The sequence below is a fragment of the Siniperca chuatsi genome, linkage group LG16, assembly GCF_020085105.1.
Source record: "Siniperca chuatsi isolate FFG_IHB_CAS linkage group LG16, ASM2008510v1, whole genome shotgun sequence".
In the NCBI taxonomy this organism is placed as follows: domain Eukaryota; kingdom Metazoa; phylum Chordata; class Actinopteri; order Centrarchiformes; family Sinipercidae; genus Siniperca; species Siniperca chuatsi.
The window spans coordinates 27,376,092-27,399,541 of NC_058057.1; the positions used below are offsets into that span (position 1 = coordinate 27,376,092).

Here is a 23,450-nt window from a genome sequence, read left to right on the forward strand (position 1 = left end):
TCTCTCTCTCTCTCTCTCTCTCTCTCTCTCTCTCTCTCTCTCTCTCTCCCTCCCTCTCTCTCTCTCTCTCTCTCTCTCTCTCTCTCTCTCTCTCTCTCTCTCTCTCCCCCTCCTCTCTCTCTCTCTCCCCCTCCCTCTCTCTCTCTCTCTCTCTCTCTCCCTCTCCTCTCTCTCTCTCTCCCTCTCTCTCTCTCCCCTCCTCCTCTCTCTCTCTCTCTCTCTCTCCCCTCCTCCTCTCTCTCTCTCTCTCCCTCTCTCTCTCTCTCTCTCTCTCTCTCTCTCTCTCTCTCTCTCTCTCTCTCTCTCTCTCCCCTCCCTCCCTCTCTCTCTCTCTCTCCTCCCTCCCTCTCTCCAGACTGTGGAGACCTTTGCGCGTGAACGAGGCGCATTTTGGATTTCGTTGGTTTGGAGTCTCCAAAGTTTCAGCGCAAGAAAAACTTCAAGCCGAGAAAAGTTCCCTCCGAGTCCGCGGAGGGAGAATGATCCTGCAGGGGGGCCAGCTGCCGCTCCACTGAACACATGTGAGTCCTCTGATGTTAGGTTTGATGGTGATGGTGCTGTCTCTGCGTGCCTTTTATTCTCCCTGATGTGACTGGAGTGCGCACAGGCACTCCGAGTTCAGCCTTTCAACCCTGACGACTCGATCCGAAGCGGAGCTGGACTCTCGGCTTCTGGGGCTCGGACGGGTCCTCTCAGGGAGGACGACAGTAGCGTGAAACAGGGAAGGTTGAGACTTTGAGACTGGGGTGAAGCTGAGGTTTGACTCCGCGCCGCTCTCCGTGATGCTGCGGGCCGCCTGAAGTCTCCCGAGCTGAGCAGAGACTTCAGGACGAAGACTCCACCGGAGCTTCATCCACCGGAGCTTCATCAGAAAGTAGAGCGGTGTTATGATGCTGAGAATCACTGTGTCCAGGTGCAGGACTCTCAGCACCTGGAGTAAAGATCAGTAGGGTAAAATAAGTGTTACAGGTGTTCCTGTTATTTAGTCATTGATATAAATGTTCACCCTAACCCCCTAACAACTGTTCTGAGAAATACAGGTCCAGTTTGAGGACCAGACCCTAGGTACAGAAATCTCAAATTAGAAAATGTTTTCTTTTTGGGCTAAAAGAATGTTGTTTAGGATGTTTTTAATTTCCTCAAATGTCAGAATGCTTCGACTTTGGGCCCACAGAGTGTGCAGAGGTTGGTGATACGCTGCGAAGAAGATAAAAATCAGCACATAATCAGTTTCCGGGAGATAAAAGTGCATGCAGGGATGTTATCGCGTTGAGAGCCTTGTTCGAATATTAAAATGGTGGTTAAGAGTTAGAAGTTTCCACAGTTCCTCTGCAGTGATGTGATTCTCTGGATTCGACTTTATCAAGGTCTGACTTTATCAAAGAAAGTGTTGTTTAAGGTGGACTCTGCCACTGCCAGCTGTTACACAACCTGTGGAGGCAGAACGCCCAGAAAACGCTCCCAGAGGCCTGAAGATGTGAACAAGATGTGTTTAAAAGGAGACGCGAGGTGACGTCAGGTAACATCCTGTTGACAGGAAGCGTGGGTGGGGAGGGGGGGTTACCTGTTCCCCAGGTGTACGGGCGGACACTGACGCCCCTGAGACCTGAAGATGGTTTACAGGTGTCGGCTTAAAATGAAATATATCGAAGCTTTTTGAAAAATAACCTGCAGCTAAAAAGGAAAGTGAGTGAAATGAAGAGGTGAAGGTCTGAGAGGCGGGTGGTGCAGAGAGGAATGTGCTTCACTTCAGCTGAGGGGGGAGATTTGACCTCTCCACCTGCAGGTCTAGCGTGATCCCCTGCAGTCAGCGAAGCAGGCCGGCTGGGGGAAGCACCGCGAACACAAAACTGCACGTTTTTGGCTGAAGCACAAAGTGGAGCTGAAACGGAGGAGGGAGTCCCACCTTCAGCATCTGGCTGCTGATGCAGTCCTGAGTCATAAAAAGGACATTTATTCACCACTAAAGGCTTTACTAAATGCTTTGTTTATGTTCACCGGCGTCACCGTTGTGTGTTGATTGGTCGGGTGGTGGACGGGTGGTGGACGGGTGGTGGACGGGTGCAGGCCCCCTCCCGCACGTTTAGGCTACACAGAGGTCAAGTTCCACTTTTCGCCCTGCGTGGTCGTGCGAGGCGCCTGCGGCGGCAGAAGTCAGAAACCCGCAGCACAAACGTGGATGAGACACGCAGCGACTTCAATAACTTCACGAGTCGCAGACTGAGGCGGCATCAAGCAAACCGTGGCAACAACAAGCGTGTCCACGCCGCGTCCAGCACGTTTTAGTGTCCTCTGGAAACACTTTTTAGCCGTTGTCGTTTTGTGTATTTGCCCTTGTCACCGTACATCTCGCCTCCAAACCAGACGTCTGTATTCATTGCACCAGCGCAGAATGAGGTCGGAGACGGCGCCCTGACACACTGCTGCTTAACGTGCTTTAGTCTGTACAAATGTTTTGAGGCGGTGGAGGGGAGCAGGTTTATGTAAATACACTGGCAGTGGAATTCACCGGAGAGCACAGATTTACAGCCATCTGTATGACAGGAAGTTGGCTGCAGTTCTGAAACCCGAGGGCCCTGTGTGGGACTCCAACTTCCACCAATGCCGAACGATTCTTAAAACTGGGACACTTCAGAGACAGGGGCTCCGCTAGAGCGGGGCTAAGAGCCCCTTTTCTTCGCCCTCCAACCCGCAGGTTTGATGAGAATAGAAATCGAGGCTGTTTAGCAGACTAATTACACAAACCAGATGTGGAGATTTCACCAACGCAGCATAATAAATGTGGATGAAAACTTAAAATCATGAAAATGTCTCACGCCCCCAAAATTCATCCCATTGTGTTGTTAACTTTTGAGATATCTTTCTAAGAATCAAACGGAGGAGTGCAAAAACAAGTCAGAAATCAAACGATTGTGGAAGGAAAGCGGCCCGAGCCGGTGGGAAACGAAGTGTGAGTTGCAGCCCTGCACTGCCGTAAAGCTCCGTCTTCATTTAGAGGTGAGTGTCGGAGGTTCTGTGCTGTGAAACCCTCGGTGTCATCGTGGGATCCAGGACCTCTGGGCCACAAAATGTCTGACTCGAGGCTGCCGTCCAGCCCTGCAGACGCATGAATCGCTCTCTTTATGCGGCCGTGTCCGCGGCCTCGCTCGCTGACCTCGCTCCACTTGTCATTCACTCCCATTTCCATACTGGACATGGAGGCGGGAGGAGGGACGCAGGGACACAAGAAGCATGACTTGACAAAGAGGCGAGTTTTCTTTAATGTCAGGAGCTGCATGAATTTGCAGAGCCGGACACGACGAAGCTGTACGATGGAATTAAACTGAGTTCTGTTCTCTCTGGTTTGAATATTTATGATGCACACTCTGTTAAAAGGGTTGAGTTCACTTCAGATGAAGAGACAGTAAAAGAACAATTTAATTAAAAGTTCAGTAAGTCTCTTTCCGTTCTACACCGTGTGCTACTTTAATTCAGTCTAGCATGTGTTTAATAATTCATCAGGCAGAGAGGAGCAAATGTACAGCTGCCGCTTAAAGTTATTCAAACTCTCTGGAGACAGGCCGATGACTTTCTGTCTGTCTAAGGTTCAAGATCACCCAAACAAACACCGGAAACCTTTACTCCGTCAGGTCAACCCACATCACGAAGTCTTCTGTACAAAACTAGCTTGTGGATGGAGTGATTGAAGTGCTGAAGAGGCCGGTGGATGCCATTTTCCTTCCCTGACACTGAGCACCAAATCCCAGCCTGTGTGTGATCAACAGCCTTTTATTGTTGATTCATTTAGAAATGATTTTGTTTTGAAAAGGTGAACAGTTTGTGAATTACGTGTATTTTCTTTTTGACCGTGAGAAGTTCAGATGGATATCGATCTTATGTCTGTGAGTTAAGTGTAGAGCTGGAGTCAGGATGTAGTTAGCCTAGCTTAGCATAAAGACTGGAAGCAGGGGGGAAACACCTAGCCTGCTTCTGTCCAACAGCTAACAGCAGCTGGGTGCAGGGACTTCCTGAAGTCTCCAGCGAGTCACTGCACCCGGCCGTTGGTCAACAAGGACATTTCTGTCTGCGTACGGATTAAAACCACCAATCAGCAAGATATTGTTCACATTAGTGAAGCTGTAAACAGCAAATGTTGACTAAATTATTGATTTTTAGAGCTGAAATCTACGAGCTTTTTGTCAAACAAATAGATTAATAGACTGCAGTGGTTAATAAATATTAAGTAAACCTGCATTCATTCATTTCTGCCCGTGTTTGTGTCCTTTCCAGCGTCGTGCTGCTTGGTGCTGTAACTCTGCGGCTCTAAAGGAGGAGCTGAGTTTATGTTCACGCTCTGCTGGCTGGGATTGCTGTTTTTACGGCTTTGACATCACACAGCTGTCACTTCTCGGCCTTTACGGTCTGTTGACAGCAGCGACTGTTAAATATGTTAAAGCCAGCTCAGCCAACGAAAATACCAAATCCAAATTTTCAATTTGGTTCACTGTGGGTCTGAAAGTTGGTGGTTTGGGTGGAAATGTGTGTTGAAGCAGAGGATTGTGCACTGATGTGACTCTGCTGCTTAGAAACACCTTTATGTTCATGTTGTGTGGATAATGTGACCTCTGACCCCTGGCCTTCCAACTGCTAATGCTTTGTAATGTAGTTAATCACTTCTGCTGCACTCGTTGTTTAATGGCCAAATGCTAAAATGCCAGTATGGAGTGTTAGCAGTGTTAGCAGTGTTAGCTGTGTTAGCAGTGTTAGCTGTGTTAGCTGTGTTAGCAGTGTTAGCAGTGTTAGCAGTGTTAGCAGCGTTAGCAGAGAGGGAAACAGTAACTTTACGTCGGGATTTATGCCTGCTTCTTCTGCGTTGAAGTGCGTGAACAGTGCTCTGCAGCTTGTTGAACCGTGTGTGGACGTCTTCTCTGGCCATGTCCAGCGGGACGTAGACTGCGTGTGTGTAAAGAGTAAACACGCTGTGGGACATGTGATCAGAAGTGGCTTATTGTCGTGGGTCTGTCCTCAGCCGGCGTTGGGTTTCACTGGATGGAGTCCGTGTTTAGTAAATAAACACCGGGATGCTTCGTCATTGAGAAATGTGCTAAAAATGTTCTGCCTGGCAGATGGATTTCAGAGATAATGTCGTCTCTCAGAGAGTCCGATCCTCTAACACTCTGATAACGTTCACACCTGTCGGCTCTGTGTGGCTCACGGACATGAAACGACCTCCTCGAAGGGCCTGAACCGGACCGCGGAGACCAGACTGCGGCTGTTAAGTGACTTTCGCTACTTGTTTATTAACAGTTCCAGCAAGTACGGAGCTAACATTAGCATCGGGGGGGGGGGGGGATGCTAACCAAAGATAACCAGGAGGGAACACGAGCACATGGAACTGCCAGCAACATGGCTAATTCATCATTTTCTAAAAAAGAAGCAGCAGTAACAAGACAACAGACTCTGTACTACTCCACTACTCGCTTTGTGTCATGTCTGTTCTTGTTGGCTGGACGTAGCCCCAACACATGCCTTGATCTGTATGTGTTCACATTGTAGTGAGAATTATTACACCGTATGATAGACTCAGACTGGCCCAAATTACAACATAGAAAGAACAGATGATGGTCACGAACTCAGGAGCTCTGAGAAGTTTGTGTTTTCACCATCTGACACACTACACGGTCCTCTGCACTGTGTTGGGAGTTTATTTAGTGAATTTATTTATTTGAACAATACAAAATAGAGAGTGAAATGTAAAACATTGGAGCAAAAAATTCAACCGGTTAAAACACGAGGAAGGAGTCCTACAGTCCTACATTTCAGGAGTAAATCACTACAAACCCGAATCTTCCTTACTGTTACAAAGGGCTAAATAAAAGCCAGGGAGGAGCTGAAGCTGTGGCCCTCAGGGGCCGCAGCAGCGGCTCGGCTCGGCTCGGCTTCTTATATTGGCTGATGTCATCCGCGAGGAGCCAATCACCTGCAGACGTCTCCAGCCAAGGAGCCAATCAGCACCTCAGTCAATCAGACATCAGTCAGGGATCAGTGAGAACAGACAGCAGCTGGAGATCCAGCTGAGCTGCGAGCTGCGAGCTGAGAGCTGAGAGCTGCGAGCTGCGAGCTGAAAGCTGAGAGCTGCGGCCTGAGAGCTGCGAGCTGAGAGCTGAGAGCTGCGAGCTGAGAGCTGAGAGCTGAGAGCTGAGAGCTGCGAGCTGAGAGCTGCGGCCTGAGAGCTGCGAGCTGAGAGCTGAGAGCTGCGAGCTGAGAGCTGAGAGCTGAGAGCTGAGAGCTGCGAGCTGAGAGCTGCGGCCTGAGAGCTGAGAGCTGAGAGCTGAGAGCTGCGAGCTGAGAGCTGCGAGCTGAGAGCTGCGGGCTGAGAGCTGCGAGCTGCGAGCTGAGAGCTGCGAGCTGCGAGCTGCGAGCTGAGAGCTGAGAGCTGCGAGCTGCGAGCTGCGGCCTGAGAGCTGCGCGAGCTGCGAGCTGCGGCCTGAGAGCTGAGAGCTGCGGCCTGAGAGCTGAGAGCTGCGAGCTGAGAGCTGAGAGCTGAGAGCTGAGAGCTGAGAGCTGAGAGCTGCGAGCTGAGAGCTGCGAGCTGAGAGCTGAGAGCTGCGAGCTGCTGAGAGCTGAGAGCTGCGGCCTGAGAGCTGAGAGCTGAGAGCTGCGGCCTGAGAGCTGAGAGCTGCGAGCTGCGAGCTGAGAGCTGAGAGCTGCGGCCTGAGAGCTGCGAGCTGCGGCCTGAGAGCTGAGAGCTGAGAGCTGAGAGCTGCGGCCTGAGAGCTGCGAGCTGAGAGCTGAGAGCTGAGAGCTGCGAGCTGAGAGCTGCGAGCTGCGAGCTGAGAGCTGAGAGCTGCGGCCTGAGAGCTGCGAGCTGAGAGCTGAGAGCTGCGAGCTGAGAGCTGAGAGCTGAGAGCTGAGAGCTGAGAGCTGAGAGCTGAGAGCTGCGAGCTGAGAGCTGAGAGCTGCGAGCTGCGAGCTGCGAGCTGCGGCCTGAGAGCTGCGAGCTGAGGCTGAGAGCTGAGAGCTGAGAGCTGAGAGCTGCGGCCTGAGAGCTGCGAGCTGAGAGCTGAGCTGCGAGCTGCGAGCTGAGAGCTGAGAGCTGAGAGCTGAGAGCTGAGAGCTGAGAGCTGCGAGCTGAGAGCTGAGAGCTGCGAGCTGCGGCCTGAGAGCTGAGAGCTGAGAGCTGAGAGCTGAGAGCTGCGAGCTGAGAGCTGCGAGCTGAGCTGCGAGCTGCTGAGCTGCGCTGCTGAGCTGAGCTGCGAGCTGCGAGCTGCGAGCTGCGAGCTGCCTGCTGAGCTGAGAGCTGAGAGCTGAGAGCTGCGAGCTGAGAGCTGCGAGCTGAGAGCTGAGAGCTAAGAGCTAAGAGCTAAGAGCTAAGAGCTGCGAGCTGAGAGCTGCGGCCTGCGCTCGGCTTCAGCTTCAGCTCAAGGTGCAGTAAGCCAATAGGAAAAGAGTTTTCCTGATGCGCCTCGTGTTTGAAGATTTTATTTTATTACACTGCCTCACTACGAACATGTTCAGCGTGTCTACATTAACTTATTTTGTTGATGAGTGCAGGCACGTTTTGTAGGACTGAAGCCAAATATGAGAGTAACCTCATACTCAGACCAGACCGGTGCTAATGAGGTCTGGTTTCCACCAGTAGCCCTCCTCCACTGCTGGATCTTGACAACCGGTAACCTGGGGGGCTTCTCATAACGCGAACCTTTAAAGAGCTGTGAGGCTTTGGGACGAGGCTCCTCGTGTGTTTCCACACAGGTCGTCATCTGTCCCAAGTTGGTCATGGGACATAATAATGGAAGAGGTGGTGCTAAATCCAGGTCTCTGCAGGGTCCGGCACAAGCTGGTCAGCGGGCCAAAACAACAGCCATTAACAACCTTAATGAAGCGGTTACTCGCCAGCAAGCCGTGCTGCTGGAAGCGAAGTGGCAGCAGATCACTAAACAGTTAATTTTGACAAATGTCGTCGTCCTGCTGACGGGCGGCAGATCCGAAAACACTCGAGTTATTCTGACAGGCAGATACAAATGATGTATTGCTTACCTGACATTATTTTCTGCCCCTCCACATGAAGAGCGCAGGACTCTCTGCGAATCGCCTGATGTGGATGCAGTTACCGGGGGGGGGGGGTCACCTGATGCTGACACTCCTGAGCAGAGCCAAACGTTTGCACCAGGAACTCGACCCAAAGCACAACCTGTGACAATGGATGCATGTTATTTTATGATGGACAGACGGGGGGGGGGGGCGACCTGTTGGGCGTCAGCCTTTAAAAGCCGCCTTTGGGTCTTCTGTGCAAGTGAGGCGGTTTTCAGGTCTTTTGGGTCCCGGGACACAAACAGCAGCAGCTGCGGCAAACGCGCTGAAAGAGCAACAATGTGTTGGGATAAAGCGAGGCTTGTTATTCTTCACCAAACAAATGTGAGTCGGACTGCCTTCATCTGCCAAATACAATAAACACGTTCGGGGATTTTTCTGCTGATGTTGGTGAAGTCAGACCGAGACTGGTTTTCACAGGCCGAGGCAGAAACGGCTGTTTCTGGGAAGCTGATATTTCAAGCTAATTCTGCCATTTTCTTTAGGACAAAACAGCTCAAAGAGTCCACATTTGGTTTTTTAAGGGCAGAGAAGCTCGAAAACTCATCACTGTGACTTTCAAATACTTGAAATATAACTCAAATATAAAATTGGTATATAACAAATAGAATTAACAAGTCAAATGTAAATCAGTGTAACTGTACAGACACTTCTTCAGTATGAAGATGAGACGAGCTGCTCCTTCACCTCAGCGTCTTCCTTGCGTTGGACCTCTGAGCTCTGGTGCTGAACTGTCGATGACACGCTTCCTCCACCTTTTCTTTTAATCTCCACCTCGCCTCCGCCAACACGAGAGCTGAACCCGGGTGTCAGACGGCTTCCAGCCAGTGTCGTGCTCAGGTGTCAGTCCTCTGTGTGTGTGTGTGTGTGTGTGTGTGTGTGTGTGTGTGTGATGGGAAGAATCCGAACTGCTGCTGACTGATTAAAATATCAAAATGTCTGACCTCGTCTGTCCTGCGGAGAAACATTGAAGCATTTATAGGTGTGGACTTATACTGAAGTGAGTTTTACGGTTGACTGATCGATTGTTTAGTGTGTAAAATGCCACAAAATAGTGAAAAACGTCCATCACACTTTCCCAGAGGGTGACTTTATTTAGCTTTGTTTATATATTAAATGTATAATGATATGAACAGACACAAGCAGCAAATCGTTAACATGTACTGAGATATGATATTAATTAGTTTTAAGGTCAGTTGTATTCAGTTAATTCCATCTTATTTATAGCAGAAGTATCTGATGTCCTTGCTGTAGAGCAGGTCGAGACGTGCTCTTCATGCTCCATACTCACGGCGGCTCGTCATGTGTCTGTTACCTTGTAACAACATTATCATCACCTGGTGGAGCAATTTGATTGGCTCTCTGGGGGTGTTATTCTCTGAGCTGAAGGTGTAAACACACACACACACACACACACAGTGTTGTTTACTTGGTGTGATCCCTGGTCACTCGTTTATTATAGTTATATTGTTAACTTACATATTACCTCCAAGTTACTGCAGTAGTTTATGAGATAATAGCAAAAATGCCCCGAGTCCTTGTGAGCATGTTAGCATGCTGATGTTAGCATTTAGCTCGAAGCACCGCTGTGCCGAAGTTCAGCCTCACAGAGCCGCTGGCGTGGCCGTACACTTGGTTTCTGTCTCTTTAAAACTATTTACTGAAATGTTTTTTATGCTTTTTGTAATCTGTAGGATGTTTTTTGTGTCTGTCTCCACTTTGGACACATGGGAGCGCTTTAGGGGTCGGGTTTGTGTGTTTGTTTGTGTTGATTATATCAGAAAACGACGTAAAATTGCAATCAAACATTAAACAGTCTGAGAACTCAGTGTCTGTCCACGTGATGCATCCTAGTGTCAGGTGGGAGCTTAAACAAGCTGAATCCCACACTTGAATATGAAAAGCATGCTGATGGCTGGTGTGAAAACCACAGCAAGACGCTCCACGAGCAACGAGCTCATATTGTTCTGTGCTGTACTGACTGATGCCCCCCCCCCCTCTGGTCCTGCAGGGAGTCCAGTACGTGCGGCGGAGGAGGAGGAAGGCGGAGCCTGCGTCATGTCGTCCCAGCCGTCCTGCTGTGGATGACTCTGCACAGGCACGGTAGGAACCCGGCTCGGCCGCCACGCGCTGCTTCCTTTTGCTCAGGACAGGAAATGTCAGGGAAGACGGGTCTTGTCTTTAACTGACCATCTAGTCTGACAGGAGGAATGAAATGGACAACAAGTTGCTCTCACAGCTGTCAAACTGACAAGGAAGGGTCAATGCGTCCGGGCAGAGGTGAAGACCAGAAATCTATATCACATCGACATCTGCTTCTTCAGCTTTTACACACTCGAGGGGCCTCAAACAAAACCTAACAAGTTAATCTGACTCTGACTTAAACGTGACACTGAGGGTATGAACGCTTTTTGTGTTGCTAAAATTACAGCTAATTATACACACGTATTATTGAGAGATACAGTGATGTCAGCCAGCACTGGAGACCTAATAATAAAACTTTATTTATAGAGCACTTATCAAAACAAAGTACAAAGTGCTTCACAACAAGAGAAACAAAACACCACAGTGAATGACCAAATATAAAATACATAAAACACACAAAAGCAATAAAATAAGCAGCCAGTTCAGGTAAAATCAGGATCTGCTTTCTGATAAAAATGTGTTTTGAGACGAGACTTAAACGAAGACTCTGACTCAGACAGCCTGATGTCCTCGGGCAGGTTGTTCCAGAGCCTCGGGGCCCTGATGGCCAAAGCCCTGTCCCCCTTAGTTTCCATCCTGGACTCAGGAACAGACAGGAGACCCCTGCCCGAAGATCTCAGACTACGTGAAGGTTCATAAGGGATTACAAGGTCTAAAATATAGTCTGGAGCCATGAAGAGCCTTAAAAGTAATCAACAAGATCTTAAAATCAGTCCTGAAACCAACAGGGAGCCGATGTAAAGAGGCTGAACCAGGTGTGATGTGGTCGCACCTCTGGGTCCTGGTTTACAGCCGAGCAGCTGAGTCCTGTACAGTCTGCAGGCGTGTCAGAGTTTTTAGATTAAGACAACTCTTTCACAAACACACCCGCAGCCAGACAGCCTCCATCTTTATAAAGATGTGAAGAACAAGGAAGCAGGCAGCAGAAAACAAGCGACCTGCCGCCGCTGTAAACCTTTTAACAGAGAAACGTCACGACATCGCATTCGGCGTTTCCTGCGTTCTTTGGCCCTCCCGTGTTCTGGCAGTAGATTTGTCCACAGCGCCCACTACAGTGCAACTCCTGCACGGACAAGAGTGGTACACGTAATGACGGGGTCGGGGCTACGGGGGGGTTTCACATCACTGAGGGTCCTCACAAGTGTAGTGTTCACACGTGTGGGTGGTGCGTTTGAGGCGAGTGGTTTTCGTGTTGCACAGAGTGGGAAACAGCATGCGATGTGCTTTGGAGAGACAAACACACACACACACACACACACACACACCCGCCAAGCTACCATTAATCACCATCACACAGTCAGACGGCAAGCAAATGACACGACAACCACAGAAATCAATCACGACTGGAGTTAATATTTCCTGGAAAATAAACAGCTGTGAGAGCAACAAAAACAGAAAAACAAAATACTTCTTTTGACTTAATGAAATACTAAAATCCTCCGTCGCCCTCAGTTAGATGAGAAGTAGAGCTGTGAATTAATTCTGAATAATTAAATGTTATGATTTAAAGTCCGTTTCTCCGGTCTTATTATCTGGAGATATTGAGTCATTTAACACTCTAACTGAATCTGAGTGTTTTCCTTTATCTGAAGTGGCCAAGAGGCCTTACAGGCACATTCTGAGCCCATCATAATTATTATAATTATATTATTACACATATGATATGCAGAAAGTTTAATACTTTACAGGGGAACTGTGCTTTGTATATTAAAATATGAAATGTTATTTTCTGATGTTTGTGATGATAAACTTGAGAATTACCCAGCACCTTAAAGAAAAGCGGGCTCTTTAATTTACTATCGCAGTATAAGACGAGCGCAGTGGAAAATGTGCAATGATGTGAACATAGTGCAGCACTTTTGTTATATGCTCTTGCTGTTTTATTCTCTTGTTGACATCCATGTTTTTGCCTTCATTCATCTTTTGTTTTTCATGTCATTCATGTTTTCCATGTTGTGTTTTCCTGCTGTTTGGAAAAAACGTTGTATTTCTTACTTGAAGAGAAAGTTAAGGGAGTTTTGTGTTACAGTTTCCTCATGAGAAATGACCCTTGAAACCTGTTAAAAAGCTCTTTGTGTGCTTTTCGAAATGCATTGGAAACCCAGTCTTCTCAGAGATGCAGCGTTTTCATCTGACAGCAGTGATTTATTTGATTTCCATCTTTCGTTCGGGTCTTTTCTTCCCATGTTTCCATCTTCCATGCACTTGTCTCCTCTTCACTTCATCCCACTTTTTTGTCTTTTTTTTTTAAACTCATATTTTCCATCTCTGTGCCCGAGCATGCCTCGCTTTCTTCATGTCATGTGCTTCCATTAACAAAACCACTTGTCATGTTGCAGAAAAAGTCACGACTCTTTCATGAAATCTGCAGTCGGATATCATTTCCATCTGGTTTATTCATTCATCGTTGTGAAGTGCTTTTATTTTGGAGCCGTGCTGAAACGATGCTTTAATTTGTTCCTTCCAAATATTTTCAGACACCCCCTTCTGATTTCACTTCTGTTGCCGCAGCGTTACATTTATGAACATTACAGACATCTGAAAATACCGCTACCGAACGTCTGATTCAGAACTTTAGTGTGTTGTGTTTTTCAGAAAGCTTCTTCTAGTGTATGCAGCATGTTTGACTCCAGTAAAAGATTCAGAAAATCTTCTGTTTTAGCGTCACGCGTCACTACAGTGACTCGTGCGTTCTGTCGTTCCAACAGCTGATCGATAAAATGTTCGTTCAGTCATTTGTTAGTTTTATTTATTTAATCTCTCCCTTCATTTGTTTGTTTGTTTGACCGTTCTTATGTTTGTTCCATTGATCCATTTGATCATTTATTGCTTTGTATGTCCATTTGTTTGATCATTAATTTGTTCGATCGATCTGTTGATCATTAGATCAATCACTGCTTGCTTCATTTGTTCGTTTTTCATCTGATTCATTCCTCATTTATGAATCAAATCGTTGGTTTGTTTGATCAGTCGATCGTTCGTTTATTCTTTTGTCCGTTTGATTGATGGTTTGTTCTTTTGTTTGATGGACCGATTGTACATTCAATAGATTTGTTGTTCTCTCATTTGTTCAAATAATCAATTCTTCGCTCAGTTGATCGTTCATTTAGTCAATTTTGCTTGTTTGTTAATTCGATAGTTTATTTTATCGATCATTTGGTTTATTGGATCAATTGGTCGGTCGTACGATCAGTCGATCAATCGATCATTCATTCATTCATTCATTTAGATCACTTGTTCTTTCAGTTGATTCAATTTGGGCTTTTTCATTCATTCATATAGAAAACTTTAAACCTTAACGTGTGTGTGTGTGTGAGCATGTGTGTGTGAGCGTGTGTGCGAGTGTGTGTGTGTGTGTGTGAGCGTGTAGCAGGGCGGTGCTGACACACAGTGACATCATCAGTGTGTCAGTAGGTCGGTCTGGAAAGTTAAAAGTGCAGAAATTTGGTTTTGGCTGAAAAACCCCTGAAAAGCCAATTAAGATCCATCTGTGGCCTGATGAACTGAAAATGTACTAAATGCAGCATGACCACACACACACACACACACACACACACACACACACACACACTAATTCAATATTTAGTATGTCATTAAAAGGTTTGACTAGAACCAGCTGTCTTGCCAACTGATTGTCACGTTGAAACAGGAAAGGGAGATACACAAACTGTTGGACAGGGGCGTCCACATACTTTTGGCCAGATGGTGTGTTATGTTTTCCCTTAAAATGAGTGCTATAACAGAGGGAGGTAGAGAAAACATAGCGAGGGAGGAAAGAGACAGAAGGTGGAGAGGGACTCTTGATTCTTGGCTGCTGATGTTTTCCACTTTCATGCCAATAACTCATTAAATTGAAAAATTAAAACAGAAAGCGAGGGAGAGAGAAGATGACCTACACACACATAAAAAATGTTGCAGTGTTTAGTTTTCACTTTTTTGTATTTTAACTGCAAGTCTACAATTTATTATTATGATCCTGTCTTACTTATCTGTATATATTTTAGTATCACAGTTCTTCTGTTTATGTATGTTTCTATTTTACACATGCTTTGGCGATGCTGACATCTGTTTCCCGTGCCAGTAAAGCCCGAGTGAACTGACAGAGAGGGAGTGGGAGGAACGAGAGAGGGAGGGGAAATGTGCTGGACAGAGAAAGTGTGTTTAATGTATTTTCCATACCCTACCAGCAGCCTCAGACCAACTCGAGCGGTTCACACACACTCGTAAAGTTCCCAGCAGTACGAAACCACAGCACACACACACACACAGAGGTTAGCGGTTTTGGTGACAAGAACGCGAGCCATGTGTGTGTACGTTGCTGACCAGTAGATAAACTGTAGGTTTGAACACTACAAGACCAGGAAACTGTAAATGTTTCAGCGCGAGAGAAGGGGGCTTCTTCCAGGTGTCTTTTCATTACTGGCCACACGTGGGCCATACGGTGCTGCACTGGGCCATGTGTTCAGTCACTGAGAGGTGGGGTGATGGTTGCCGCTCCCAGGCTTCTTTGGCCAAATCAAGTATCCCCCCTCAGGGCGGCGACCATCGAGGAGTTCAAACCGGGAGTATCCAGCAGAGCTCTGTGGCACTTCCCGAATGGCGGAGAGTACATGGGGTAGGCGCTCGTCCCAGTCCTTCACGTGACCTTGTGCATTATGCTTTTCGACGTCTTGTTGAATCTCTCTCGGAGGCCGTCGGTCTGCGGGTGGTGCACAGTATCTGTTTAACTCGAGCAAAGTGATTGCAGAGTGAGGACTGGTTGCCTTACCTAGCATTGTCTGTAAGTTTCCCTCCATGTCTTGTATGACTCGTAGGGCCTGGGCCAGGTTTGGGTCCTCCCTCTGGGCTGTAGCAAATGGGCCAGGGCTCGACGGTATTACTGGGGGACTGGAGTCAGCTCTTTCACGTTAGGGTTCCGGTTCCCGTCTCCTGTGCAGTCCGTCATCTCTTTCTCCGGTGGCGGCAAGTCCTCTTCATTTTCTGATGGCTCCGACTCAGTGGGTGGCTCTGTGGACGGGACCGCACATGCCGGAGACGAGGCAGCAGTCTCTTCCTATCAGAACAGGCACAGGTAACTTTTCGACAGTAGCATGGTGGAACCCCCGGGGGTCTGTATTCTCACCCGGGTTGTGGGATTATACTTTGCATCACCATATACGCAGGACGCGTATCTTCTCCAGAGCTGGCTCTCCTGCCTGAGTCAATTAAAGCCTCTGTGTCCCGATTTCCTACTCTTTCGGGGAGCTGGGGTGCCTCAACTTCTTCATGCTCCCAGCAGGATGTGACTAGTCGGCACGGGTTGCCTACCTCGCTGGATGGTGCGGTTGGCATGGGGACGTCTCTCTCCAGACAGCTCCAGGCAATATGCCCCTCTTGCCCACAGCTAAAACACCGGCAGCCGTCTGGTGTAATTAGAGATCGACGGGGCTTTGGGCCAGTCCCTCGCTCAGGAGGTGTAGGTAGTAGGCGTCTCTGGTCCCATCACCCGCTGCTGGTCAACGCCCTCACGAGTCGACTGCAACATCTCCTGAGTGGTTTGGTGGTTTTCAAGTGGTCCAACAAGCAGTTCAACTGAACCAGGGGCGGTCTGGGCCACGTACCTTTTTGCGTCAGGGGGCAGGGCACGGATACATCGGTCCATCACCACTCGCTCCAAGAAGGAGGGGCGCGTTCCCTCCGTTAGCCAGGCTCTGGTTAGCCGCGCGCGCGCGCACGTGTGTGTGTGTGTGTGTGTGTGTGTGTGTGTGTGTGTGTGTGTGTGTGTGTGTGTGTGTGTGTGTGTGTTGTTGTTGGGAAAAAAAGAAACAGACACAACTGCAGCTTTAACACACACACACACTGTCACAAACAGCAAGTAATAGATTTCTGAGGATTTACATCTGTATTTTTCTCCCATCAGAACATCATCATTTTTTTTATTTTGTCAAGCCGCGAGTAGCTCCACCCTTCCTGCTACATGTCACATTGTGGAACAATAGGGTCCAATAACGCCACACCCGAAAACTGAATGAGTTGTTTATGGTTTCTATAAGAACTTGGTTCACCCAGTGACTGTTGTCCAGCTCTGATTATATGAAGGATTTTACTGATATTCTCATCAAGTTCCACTCAAATTTACGGGTGCTTGTTGTTGTTCGCTGATTTAGTTGGAATTTATTTTCACTGCTATTGTAATAAACACTATGAGCTGTCAGCAGCTATAATTCATATCTTGTTGATCAGATAAAAAAACAAAATGAATTAATCTTCATTATAATGACTGTAGAATCTCACTACAGGGCTGAATCATTTTCCATACGCTTTAAAACGCGCGTATCCGAGTATGCCGCTGCACACATCCTGCTGGGATGGATAGAAATTGTGTTTAAATGTCAAACTTGAATGCACAAAACACAGAATATTAAAGATGCAAAGCAGTATTTTCTTTATAGTTGCACATAAAAAATTAGTCAGAAAACATGAGTGAGGGAGATTTTTGAGACAGCGGGAACAAACGAGACACACAACACTGATACAAGTGAGGAAAACTGATTAACTGAGCTTAAGATGATCATTTTATGGTCATTTATCTTGATATTCGGCAGCTTTGCTCTCTCGGTACTTGGTACTTTCATGCCACTAAAGCAAATTCATTCATATATATATATATATATATATATATATATATGCTCAGGAGTTGAGAGACTGAAGGTGGTTTAGAGAGATGGAAAGAGGGGGATTAGTGGGCATATAGAGGAAAATACAGAGAGACTGAGGTGGGTTTTTCAGGTTTTCGTGCGCGGAGAGAGACTGAGTTTGAGTGTTGGAGAGATTGAAGCTGATTTAGAAGGACACAGAGACGTATTGTGAGAGACTCTTGTCAACAGATAATGATTAAAATCACATCTGCTGCGCCACATTTTCATTCTGAAGTGACATTTAATTCATATTGCAATCACCAAAACTATCCCATCAGTCCTCCTCCCCCCCGAAGTCATTCCTCTTGACAGACAGAGAGGGCGAGAGACCTACTGTAGGAACAGGGAGAGAGAGGCAGGGGACGGTCTGTTCATACATATTTCATAACATTACGTGGGCGTGTGCTGGTGGTGAGGACGATCCAGATTTTATCAGCCAGACTGCTGTCCTCCCCTCATTCCTCTTCTCCTGCGCTCTTTCCCTCAATGTTCTTCTTCTCTTTTCTCCTTCTTCTCTTCTCTTTGTGTCTTAGCTTTTGTCTTAATCGTCTTAATCTATTTCCCTTTTTCTCTACTTGCTTTTTTTCCACTCTTTTCTTTTTCTCTCCTCCTCATTGCTTTAACTTGTAACTCTAAAGTTATCTGTTTGCTCTTGTCTCCTGTTTTACTTTCCTTCTGTTCTTCCAATTCATCTTTTTTTTTTAATGGTTATGAAGATATGTCTTTCTGTCCTCGTGTCACCACAGCGCGGTGCAGGCCTCCGCAGACAGTGTGCAAACTCCAGATCATGAACTAATCACGTCCTGCTTTAAAAGGCACTTGGTGGAGTGACTGAACTGAAAGCTGCCAGAATGTGTCGTTATTTTAATTTACTGCGCCCAGCTAAGAAATAGGTCGGCACAAAACCGTGACCATAACGCCACAACTTGTTTTTACACTAAACAAGATAGAATGTGTTAATTAATGAGCTTTAGAGGAGGTAGGACTAGAGCCAGGCTAGCTGTTTCCCCCTGTTCCCAGTCTTTATGCTAAGCTAACCGGCTGCTGGCTTTTTAGCTTCATATATAGCATAAAGACAATGAGTGACATCAATCTTCTTATATAACTCAAGGAAGAAAATAAGCGTACTTCCCAAATTGTCAGTGAATATAGGCAGCAGCACCTCACAACATTTAAATGAATTCATGCTGGAATTTCATCCACCAGTGTTGTTGAAATAAAGTACAGTATGAAGTACAGGAACATTATCAGCTGAGGGTTCTGAATTATATTAATTTCTTGCATTTACAGACATTTTGTTACCAAAACAGCTACTTAAAAGCTCAGCCGAGGATAGTTTTTCTCTGCCTCAGAAACCACCGGCATAACTACAGTAATTCCAGTCAACATACAACTGCAAAGCAGACTTTTTCATTGTGCCGTGGCATGACTCTCTCTCTCAGATGTTGGAGCAAAGTGCTGTGCACAATCAGTAACTGGTTACAAACACTGGACGGTGCACATCCACGCAGGTGCGAGAGAGGTGACGATAGCACACACGGCGTTGGGCCTCGGATGCTGCAATAAACACAGACAAGGCATGACTCTGTCCTCTCTCCTGGTTCTTCTCCTTGATCATTCCTCTCCTCTCCGGTCATCTCTGCCTTTCACCTCCTCACCTCCTCCCCCCTCGGATGCCACTTTCAATTATCTCCTAGTGAAAGACGAGAGGATGAAGAGAGAGGAGTGTAAACACCTGCGAGAGTGAGTCAGCGTTCACCTGGAGAGCGTGAAAGAGAGTTCAGTTCCTCCCTCTGGTGCTCCAACTGAGCTGATTAGTGTTCATTTAAATGCCACGATGTTGTGTTCAGGTACATCATTACACGTTTGGTGTTGGGTGGCGCTGATGTCAAACCATATGTTTATGGAGCTGCGTTGTGCGCGGGGCATTGTCATGTTGAAGCAGGAAAGAGACAAACACAAACTGGTGACACAAAGGAGGAAGAACGCTGTTGTCTGATATATCAGTGTGTGCTGGAGCACTAAGTTTCCATTGGCCCAAACCAGGAACACCAGATCTAGAGCAAAAGGACATGCAGAAAGACGATACTGTGTAGTCTGATCCGAGGATGAGGTTGCAACTTTTTAGTTCCTGAAAAGTAATTTTTTTTTAATATTGAAACCATATGTGGCCTTGTGTGTAACTGTTTGTAAAGACAATCTTAAAATAGGTTTAATTTTCACTAAGCATGAATCTGGTTTCTTTGTGCTGCAGACCACAAAGACGTTCATCAAGTGCAGGAGGCTGCTGTAGAAACTAGTGTTCACACTGTGTGGATAAAACTGTTGGGAGGAGGGCGGGAAGGAAGGAATCGAGGAAGAAAGCAGAGGAGAGATAACAACAAAGGGCAGAAGGAGAAAGAGGAGTGAATGAGGGAGGAGAGAGGAATGCAAGTGAAAGAATGTGAGAGAAACGCTAGAAAGGACAGAAAGGTGAAAAGGGAGAAGGGCATGTTGAAGGAAGCCGATTAATCCACAGGATTACAGTCCGAAAAAGACCGAGAGGGTATTTTTAGTATCTCTGTGTTGTTGAAGAATATCAGTTATCAATTAAAGTATCACTGAGCTCCTCGAGGCGCAGTGAAATGCCAGCAGCACACTGATATTCCATTGGTATCAGATATGAAGTAAAAAGGATGAAGTGTAAGTTTTTAAAAAATCCTTTCTACCTTTTCTACTCAGCTCTTGTTTCCTGGTTCTTATAGGAATATATAAATAAAAAATAATCCGACTGTTGGACTAATTGTAAGGTTCTCCCGATAAGAGGACTCAAAAGCTGATGTGAAGTTTGGACATCGGGGACATACCAGGCTGTCCACATCATGACCATTTTAGAAGTTTCATAACAGTAAAATGGGAAGCCAAGAACTATTTAAAAGCAGCCTCATTTTCTGCCTTTTTTACACGCATTAAAAATGATACATCCTCAAATGGCTGTCTGTACAGGAACAGAAACAGTTGCACTTTGTTACACGACACTGCAAGTTAAAAGGTCCGAATTTTTATGGGTAGCCAGAGAGCGATGCGGATGGTTTCACGGGAAATATGATGTGCTCTCATTATTTTGAACCCGTTATCTTGTCTTTGGGTCATTCTGTGCAGGAGAAGAACGAGTGTGCAGCTCTGCTTTAACCTTTTTTTGCGGCGGTTTAACGGGACTGCTTGTGGCAGAATGATCGTACTTGGTAGCTCACGGTGAATGACTGTGAAGCAGAGCGAGGATGAGCATAGCAGCGTCCATGCCGCTCTTCTCTATAGCCGCTTCCCCTGTTCAGGGCCGCAGGAGGGCTGCGACCTACAGAACTCCCCTCGCTTTTGACGAGGGGTGCGTACACCTTCGCTTCATGTGGGGAGATGGCAGACTGCAGAGGTTATTTGGTAAAACACTGCACTATGTTCATCACATCTGGGTTTAATAGCATTAAAGGATGGGCTTTGGCTGATGTGAGGCGTCCATGTTTGCTTTTCAGGCACTTCAGTGTTATTAACCACCAAGTTGGATATATCGGAGCTTTCAGAAAACGTCGCATGTCTGACTTTCCTGCAGGAAACCGGAGTTTGTGTACCGTCACAGACCTGCTATTAACATGCAATTTTTTTTTTTATTAATCGCAACCATAATCATTCCCTAACCTTAACCAAGAGCTGTTGTTGCACAACCCTAACGCCAAATGTACACGGCACGCCACGTTCCGGCTGCGATCTGTCATGGCCCGCGGAGCCAGTGTCCACTGGAAATGTTTCAGCAGCCACGTTTACAATATGGTTCTGAGTTGTTCTGCCCACATGTTTCGTGTTTTATCGCATAAATACAGCAGCTCTTCTCCATGTGGTAACAGATGCTTTTTGGCTGTATTTAATATGATAACCATGTGTTGCCTCTACACCTTCTCTGCGATCGCTCATTTTAATCTCTCAGCACAGCTGCCGTCATTAACATGTGTTTATTTTATCTGCAGCTCAGCAGCTTGGTAATGACTGCTGGTCAACGTAGTATTTATGAGCCGCCGATCAAATTTCATACTCGTTCAGTTGTCTGACAACAGAAACAGAAAAATAAGAACAACTAAATGGTCCAAGGCTGGAAACCCACCAAGCCGCTCGGATATAAAACCAGGACCTTGCTGTAAGGCCACCATGCTAATTCCAAGTCCAAGCTTTGTTCCTGTAAATCTGCCTTGTGGGAATAATATCTACACTTTTCTGCATCCTTCACTCCTCTACTTATTTTTCAATGATCGCTGCCAGAAGCATAGCCAACCTCCCGTCTCCCACGTCAGCTGGGAAAGAAGGGCCTTTTGTTTCCCGTCTGTCAGATGGCGTAGATGAACAGGAGTTTGGGTTGTCGTTGGGCGCTGCCTCTGACAGAGAAGTGTACCCACATGTCGAGGTTATTATGAGGACTGGTTTCCGTGCTCTATGTGGGAACTGCTGCAGAAAACAAACTTCTTCATTTCTTCAGCCCTAACCCAAAATCGAATTACTCACTTCTCTCATTTTACCAGCTGTCCTGCTGAATCGGACTGTACAAAGTGGATGATAGACGAACCGTCCAACCAGAGAGTAGCTGTATTTGGTCTCCCAGCGTTAGTCAGTGCAGCTAAGCAGATACACAGCTCTTCACCATTACTTCACTATAAACATTAGCTAACTGTTATTTGTAGACACTGAAACTGTGTTGGACTGGGTAAATACGTCCTAACCTTTAACCCCTTTTGAATTGGTGCACTTATTAAAAACTGGATGAAATTACTGTATAGTTTCCGCAGGCCTCAGTGAAACCCCACAGATATGTTCCAGAACCATTTTAGCAAAGTGAACTTGCATTAATTTAGTGTGAAATTGAACTAAGAATTGATACCGAGCTGTTTATGCTTTCTTTATGTGAGGGATAGCATGTGAGAGGAAGCTGTGGGTTCGAACAGCAGACAGAGAATCGGCCAAGCAGAAGTGAAAGAGATGAGTGTTTGAGTCATTGGTGGGCCGCGACAGGATGTGTGTCAAGGTTCAGTTCACAGTAAATGTCATCCTGTTGGGGCTCCAGAGTCTCAGTCCATGTGTGGGGATGTGGCAGAACAACTACAGCTGAGTGAACTCAACTGACAAAAGCCAAATCGATGACAATTTTGATAATGACTTTAGTAAATATGTGCTGGTTAAAACTTACATAAGTGGAAATTGATTAAGTTTGGATTTCTGACTCTTGGACAGAGGAATTAAGCAATTTGAAGACATCGGCTGTGGGAATTACTTTGGACAGTTTAGCAATTAACCAGCAGATTTAAAAAATAATTTCCTGATAATGAATATAATCATAAGTTGCAGCCCTGTTGTTGAGCGAGCTGCACAGCGGCCAGCAGTACAGTGGTTAAACAGCTGCCAGCGAGAAATGCAGTCATGTTGAGCAGGGCGGTTATTAAAAAGAGCTCAGTCAGCCCGCCATGAATAAACGTATTTGTTCATTTTTGCTGAGTCAACCTTGTTTTGAGGACCGAAGGCTTAAGAACAGGGTCCGTGAACGTGTCAAACCCTCATGTGGACTGGAGTCCACAGTGTCAGCGGCAGACGTGCCTCCAAATGAATACCTGAAATACTCATTTGATTATGTACATTTTTCTTCCCCCCAGTGAAATTGTGTGTCATTTATAAAATATGAAGAGACATGGGACAAAGCAGCCTTCTACTGAAAGACACACACACACACACACACACACACACACACTCCCGCTTGTGTCACCCATTAAATAAATGGGGATAATTAAAGCGTGTAATACATGTTGCTTGTATGAAAGTGGTGGTGTCACAGGATTTCTTTGGTGTCAGGAAAGGAGGGTGAATTAGCTCGAGCGAATGAAAGTGTGAGACACACACACACACACACACACACACACACACACACACACACACACACACCGAAGCTTATAAAACAGCAGGCCATCCCTGCAGCCTGCGCCCAACCTGATCTCACCTCTCACTTTTATACAAAACAGCCATGCACACACATGCTAAGAAAACACACACACACACACACACACACACACTGAAAAACGGTGGAGTCTAAATAAACTGCACCAGTGTTTGTTGAGTCGTCTGTGCTCTGTAGTTATTTGGTCATAGTTTTATTGAAGCACGCACACACACAAACACACACATTCCTCACTGCTGGTGTCGTTTTGGACAGATACTGCAGACGTCGAGTTACTCGCACTACAAATCAGTTTCTGAAAGGCTTTTGATCTTGATATTAAAAGCTCCAGCGTGAAACATTCAGGAGCAGCTGTCGGCAGTTTTCATCAGTGTTTAATCGCCTGAAAATAAGAATTGTGTTTTCGTCACTTTAGAATAAGCCCTTTATATCTCCAGAGGGAGCGGGTCCCCTTCCACGGAGGCCGCCATGTTGCACCGCCATGTTTCTACAGGAGCCCAGAACGGACAAACCAAACACCGGCTCTAGAT

General features: G+C 46.5%; 1 protein-coding gene across 22 annotated transcripts in view; it reads left to right on the forward strand.

Moving 5' to 3' along the window:
- Positions 1-341: 341 nt before the first annotated feature.
- adgrg6 (adhesion G protein-coupled receptor G6) overlaps positions 342-23,450 on the forward strand; it is a 116,208-nt gene continuing 93,099 nt past the window's right edge. For 12 of the 22 annotated variants that reach the window (XM_044168094.1, XM_044168097.1, XM_044168100.1 and 9 more), the window contains exons 1-2: positions 343-521; positions 10,085-10,176. In XM_044168094.1, coding sequence (XP_044024029.1) covers positions 520-521; positions 10,085-10,176 — 94 coding nt within the window. In that variant the 5' untranslated portion in view covers positions 343-519. Of the gene's footprint in view, positions 522-10,084; positions 10,177-23,450 lie in introns of all 22 variants that reach the window. The other 10 variants (XM_044168107.1, XM_044168109.1, XM_044168114.1 and 7 more) reach the window with 3 other exon arrangements.